At 44.4% G+C, this 6,651-nt stretch overlaps 1 protein-coding gene across 1 annotated transcript; it reads left to right on the plus strand.

The window, feature by feature from the left end:
• The first annotated feature begins 1,289 nt into the window (after positions 1-1,289).
• On the plus strand, positions 1,290-4,921 carry LOC125456802 (oligodendrocyte transcription factor 3-like). Its single transcript, XM_048540209.2, has 2 exons — positions 1,290-1,406; positions 3,376-4,921. The coding sequence occupies exon 2, from the start codon at positions 3,634-3,636 to the stop codon at positions 4,285-4,287; it is 654 nt and encodes a 217-aa protein (XP_048396166.1). The 5' UTR covers positions 1,290-1,406; positions 3,376-3,633; the 3' UTR covers positions 4,288-4,921.
• Positions 4,922-6,651: the final 1,730 nt, after the last annotated feature.

The following is a 6,651-nucleotide window of genomic DNA, read 5'->3' on the forward strand; positions in this document are numbered from 1 at the left end:
AACCTCTTTGTGAGGCAGACAGGGGATGAAGTGCGGCAGAAATCCGCTCATGTGTTTCCCTCTCTTCTCTGACAGTGCATTGATGATTTGTTCTCTTTAATTCTGCATCTTCCTGTGGCATTCTGTCCCTTCAATGGGAACAAGGAGAAAGCGGATGGCTGGACCCAGTGCAGGGAAGTGACCTCACTGGCATCTTTGTTTACGCGCTCAGTACACTCGCTGTTCTGTGCCTTTCAAAAGCTTGCTTTTTTTCTCTCTCTCTCCTTTTCAGGTTAAATGCGTTCAACATTAGAGATGGCTTCTCTCGAAACGAGGAAACGGGAATCTTTTCAAGGAGGCTGCCCGCCTGTCAGTTGCTCCGTTTCCTCAGAAATAAACGGCGTCTGAAGATGTTATCAATAACCATGCCGGCTCTTCTGGAATATAGACTCGGAGCCGATGATCAGCTTAGAATAGACCTGTCGTAACGCTAGCTGTTGTATACACCATTGCTTCATCGAGGCACATTTCTACGTTGCAGTTGTAACATTTTATTTAGACAATAATCTCGAGTGTTTGCTCAGCCAGTTCTCTGCACCGTGGCTGGGATAAAGTCCTCGACAGACACCAGAATTTAATTTTTTGCTCTGTTGTGCGTTTTATAGGATCATTTTCAGTTATCTTCAACACAGGTCAATAACCGCACCAGGATTTTAGTTCAATATTTCACTAGGCATTTGTTAGTGGTCCGCTTGATAGGCCGCTCCGTGTTTTATTGCTAGGGTATCTCTTCGTTTTAACCTGTCCTGCCACAAGTTCTTACACCCATCCATCCACACCCACCCACCCACACACACACAAACACCCACACACACCATACACACACTCACATACCAACACATACCCACACACTCCACACAGTACACCTAATACAGAAAAACAGCACCAAATATTTGAATAAATTATATTTAAATATGAATCTACAGTTATATCCCTTTGATGATTCTTTCAAAAACAATTTGCATAAATAAAAGCAAATTGGTGAATTTACTATCATGACGGTCACGATAGGTCATCATCCGGAACTCCTATCTCATCCAGTGTGATTAAAGATGCTTTACTTCCTGCAGGTATTTTGTAAAGCCGAGGTTGAGATGCAGAAGCCATGTGGAATCACTCTAGCGTCTGTTTCTGTGTGTGTATGTGTCTACGCGAGCGTGTTCATTTTGCCAGCACGTCAGGGACTTGGCACTGCGTGAATGCATTGAGTTTGTCGCGAGTTCCGCTCAGTCAGGTCAGTCAGTCACTGTGATGCTGCTGAAGACGGCATCACTAAGGCCTTTGCAAATACTAATACTGCTGCCGAACATTATGTTTATTATAATCTACGACATTCTCCGAATCACCAGTTCCCTGTCCGGTTGCAGGTAATCGCGGGTCGGGGAGGTTTTGTTTGGGCCTTTCCAATAATTATAAGATGCAATGAAGGCCAATGACCCGAAAATCCTGCTTAACCTGCAGTCTTTCTAGCATTTGTTTCTGTTTTATGTCTTTAACTTCCGTAGTATTTTACCGTTACGTAATTATAACACCGGTTTTTAGATTATAAAACTTTCCCTTTAAGTTAAAACATATCTCAAAATGTTTCTTACTATATATTGTTAGGGGTTGCATTGCAATGTAATATGCTCTGTTCTGTAGGGAATGCCACATAGGAAACGTTTTCATGAAGATCTGTACTTCTGAGGTCTCGGCTATAACCCACTTTTTAAAAATATGAACTGCTGCCAGTTTATTGCTTTGTGACACTGAAAAAGAATTGTTTCGAGTTCTGGTCGCCCTGCTACAGGAAGGATATTATTAAATTTGAGAGCGTTCAGAAAAGATTTACCAGCATGTTGCCGAGACTGAAGAGTTGTATGAGGAGAGGCTGGAGAGGTTGGGACTCTTTTTCACCAGAGCGTTAGAGGTTGAGGCGTGACCTATTAGAAGTTCATAATATCAAGGGTGGGGGGGGGGTGGCTATGGTGAATATCAAGGGTCTTTTCCCTAGGGTGGGGCAGTTCAAAATTATTTTTGAATATTTTGAAGGTGAAAGGAGAAAGATTTAACAGGGACCGAAAGGGCAACGTTTTCGCACAAAGGGTGGTTCATATGTGGAATAAGCTGCCAGAGGAAGTGGTAATTTAGGTACAGTTATAACATTTAAAAGTCATTTGGATAGGGACATGAATAGGATAGGCTTAGAGGATAATTAACACTAAAGTAAGTTAATATTAAACGCCGAAATGGAGGCAAAACGCAAGCAAGTGGGATTAGTTTAGTTTGGGAAACTTGGTTGGCATGGACGGATTATACAGGAAGGCCTGTTTCCGTGCTGTATGACCCTATGAGCTATGTCGGTTTTATTTTTCTCTCTTTTCTGTATATTTTCAACTGTGATCGTGTCCCTGGGTGCAAGTTTTCATTTTCGTTTTGTACCTCTGCATTCCAAAAGGACGAGACAACCGGTGTTATAATTACTAAAAGCCGCGTTCGGTTTGGAAGAAGTGTCATATTTGACTCGAAGCATTAACTCTGTTTCTCTCTCCACGAACGTCGCCAGACCTGTAGAATTTCTCCAGCGCAACCTGTTTTTGTTTTATTTTAGATCTCCAGCACCCGCAGTGCTTCAGTTTTAGATTAAATTCTTTCATTCCCGGCTACTCCCAGCGAACTGACCTGGTCTCTCCGGAGACGTTCCACGGAGATTGACATTCTCATCATCAACTGCAAAGTAGCTTTAGAAGAACCAACAACTGTTGCCTCCATTTCGGCGTTTAATATTAACTTACTTTAGTGTTAATTAAGATACTACACATGAAAGCAGAAAGCCATACCTGTGGACATGTGACATTTGTATAAACGATAAGGAATACAAATAGCATCGGCGTATTTCATTCTATAACACAATTTAATATTTAATAGGCCAGGTCGCGGGCGGCTAACATCATCATTTCAGGGGCTTTGAATGGAAATGAAGTGGAATGCAGATTGCCAGTCCTGAGGCGATGGCCCGAATGGCCTCCTCTGCATTAATACCATTCTATGGCTTGTTAAATAAACAATTACATTCAAAGGGATGGAGAAGGAACAGGATAGTGAAAAGGGTGGGAATCTTAAACGGCACACAGCCAGGAGGATGAAGGGAGTTTAAAAAGGGTTTGGACCAAGTTTGCGAGTTTGATTAAGATATCGAGAGACGAGAGGGGAGGGCGGGGAGAGAACCTGGGGGGAGACGTCCCATTGAGAGAACTCGCACCAATAGTGTTGAGCGGCTGCTGGCTCTGCAACCGCAATTGGCTGAAGCTGCTCCACTCCCTGATAAATACCTTCACTCTTGTCTGTTGTCTCTAGGCTCATGGTTGGGAGCGGCTAGAAGCTGAATTTGTCCCCGACACCGAACAGCATAAAAAGCTTGCAGTCCTCAGCGGCTGAAACTCTCAATCCATTCGAGTTCCGGCTTCGTGCTCACCAGAAAGAGAGAGAGAGAGAGAAAATAACGATTCCAGATTTGAGAGCGAAGCGTTTGCTTGGCCCATTCCATTGGTCCATTTCCCCCACTCCCCCCACACCGCCTCATTCTTTCCCGAAAAGGACTCGGGGCTTCAGACCATGAGCGAGTTGCTGAAGTCGCCCCCGAACGAACTGCTGCTGGTCACCTCCACCCTGTATAACATCCCTCACAAGATCGATCCGGCCGAGCGCTCTCACGCCCCGGACGAGTCGCCCAGCCCCACCCCGTCAGGCAAGTCGAGGAGTAAGAAAGATCTGTCCGAGGACGAGCAGTTCCTGCTGAGGAAGAAGATCAACAGCCGGGAGCGCAAGAGGATGCACGACCTGAACGTCGCCATGGACGCCCTGAGAGATGTCATGCCTTACGCCCACGGCCCCTCGGTGCGGAAACTGTCCAAAATCGCCACGCTGCTGCTGGCCAGGAACTACATCCTGATGCTGACCAGCTCCCTGGAGGAGATGAAGCGGCTGCTGGGCGAGATGTACGGCAGGAGCGGCTCGGCAACCCGCCTGGGCCAGCTGCCCGTGCTGACCGCCGCCGGGGGCTCGCTGCTGCTTGGGGCCGCCCCTTCGCTCTTGACCCTCGGCAGCCCCCGCCACTCGTCCCCTGGCATCAAGTGCCCTCTGACTCCGGACGATCAACCTTGCTTCCAACAGTGGCCCGGCTCTCCCTGTGCCTGCGCGGCCTGCAGGTTTCACTGCCTCCCATCCGGCCTCAGTGCTCCCACTCACCAGGCCAGATTTCCCAAGTGATGCTGGAATTCACCGGTGGAACTCCGCACTCGGACTTTACTCAAACTGTTCATTGTGTGTAAAAAAAAAAGCGTGCGAATGGTTTTAAAAAGAAATAGATGTGTACGGATCTGGGCTAGAATATTTTCTCTACATAATAAACACTTGCCGAATTTCACTGTTGACACTAATGCTTAGGGTTAGTAAATGGATTAGGATTTCATTGATGTTATGGCCAAAGCTACTCACTACTTTAGGATTATCCGGATAGCTTTCCAGTCTATCTCCCCGCGCGACTCCATCACAGAGCCTTCCCAATGTAGGTATTAGACTACAGTAATCCGCAGGTGTCAGGCTGGAGAGACTGAAACAACCAAGTCAACTGTTTCTTTCGTTTTGTATAAAGAAGTTTCATTCTAATTGCCGAATAACCACATTTCGAGCTCTTCTTAACAATTGAACTGCTATTTATTATCAACGTATTAGCAACACCTCTTGTTTTATACTTGATCTCATAAATGCATCCTTTTTATAAAGAAAAGCTCTTGACAACTGAACCATTACTGACGAATGACTTGTTTTGTTGCCGATTGTTAATTAAATTACATGTATTAAATGTCCTGTACAGTTATATATATATACAATAAATGTTTTGATATGCACTATAGAGTTACTTTCTACGTTTGTTTCACGTTTCTACCTGTCACCCCCATATCAGCAATGAGATGTCTCAATAGCCATAATGTCATTGGCAAATTATCTGTCGGAGGGACTGAACTTTTTAATTTCAGTTTTCAGAAGTATTTCAACGGGTGTTTGTGTTGAGGCATTTCCTTTTTGCAAACGAATCGGTTCACTAACGAGTTTTTTTTCCTAACTAATGCGCAACAGTTTGCTTTCAACAAATGCGGCAAGAAATTACAAACAAGCCGAGAATGACAATATCATTTAAAAGTGAACTACGGTGCAAATAATTATTAATCAGAAACTTCATTAATTGAAAGCAGCACTCACTAGTGTCCAGACTAACATCAAGGTTAGATGCTGTTATATTCGCTAGGTATTATAACCGAATGAATTGACTTGTTTCATTTCTTCGTTATTTGCACCTTAAGTGAATCCATATATTAAATATTACCCGTTGCTCCCTACACGCTGAAAGACTTCGCGTTGCACTTAATTTGAGGCTAACGATCATTCTGCTCTACTTTGGAAAAGTTATCTTGCCCTAATAGATTTCAAAATGCTGTGACTTTAATTATTTTTGTTTTGCGGAACACGACGTTGCAAAATGAAACATTTTTTAAGGAGAATGATCAGGATTGAGGTAGGTCAAACTTTTTATTTCTCGCACAACACCTTGGGTCGTGTGAAACCCGAAATGAAAGTTAGTCGCAAGTCGCTACTACAGTAATATGGCTCGGACTCTTTTTTTTGCCGGCCTGTTGGTTTGAAAGGAGATTTTAGGTAGCGGCAGTATTGTTGTTGCAAAATAAAAAGTAGCAAAGTAGAAGAAACAACACTCGGATGTCAAGCTATTGGAACTGGAAGGCGCGGCGCTATTCAGCGCTATGCTCCTTACAGGTCTAACAGTATTTGTAAACAGTAAGCCATTTCATCTGTTTGCATTGAGAGGCTGAGGATCGCTCTCAACTGAGGACATCCCATGCTTGAGTGTGGCTGCGGATTAGCTCGCCATGCTCCTGATCCTTTCAGATTGACAGCGACTCTCACATATTCTCTGCCAGCGTCACTGTCATCATAAAAGGTGCTGCTTTCACCCGGAATAGGGCGCAAATGGATATTCCCGCCCCCCACCCCCAGAATCATCACATTTGTTTCTGCGGTCATTTCCTCTGCATGTTCGGTTTCGACACCCCTTTTTTTCAAAATAACGTGCCGCGTGGAAAATGTGCACGTAAATATTGGTCTGACTTTCATGCTAAATTGTCCGCTAAAGGGGAGTGCCGTATCGTGGATTCGATACTAACGGAATGACAGGGAACATCGGTAAAGGGCTGGACGAGGGCTTGGAATGGAGGAAAAGTGTTGGGATCCCTGCCCATCATTAACTCAGACCTTGGTGTAAAGGGTACAATTACAAAATTGAGGGGCTCTAGTACTGCATTGGCAGTGGCCCCATCTCCGGTCTTGGTTCAAGTCCCATCTGCTCCGGCCGTGTGTCATAGCATCTCTGAAAAAAAATGATGAGGAAAATATTTATAATTTCAAAATTTGAGGTTATATGAAACTTGGAAGTATGGTGATCCATGAGGAGGATCGTGTTGAACTTCAAAAAGATTGAGGTGGATGCTGAAAATTATTGCGAGGAACTAGGAGGTGGTTCATTTTGCTGAGAAGAATAGAGGAAAGCAGTACAAATTA

The sequence above is a fragment of the Stegostoma tigrinum genome, chromosome 12 (assembly GCF_030684315.1).
Source record: "Stegostoma tigrinum isolate sSteTig4 chromosome 12, sSteTig4.hap1, whole genome shotgun sequence".
In the NCBI taxonomy this organism is placed as follows: Eukaryota; Metazoa; Chordata; class Chondrichthyes; order Orectolobiformes; family Stegostomatidae; genus Stegostoma; species Stegostoma tigrinum.

Bases quoted from the DNA above. Each gene is read 5' to 3' on its own strand.
- LOC125456802 (XM_048540209.2), top strand. From the start codon at position 3,634: ATGAGCGAGTTGCTGAAGTCGCCCCCGAACGAACTGCTGCTGGTCACC.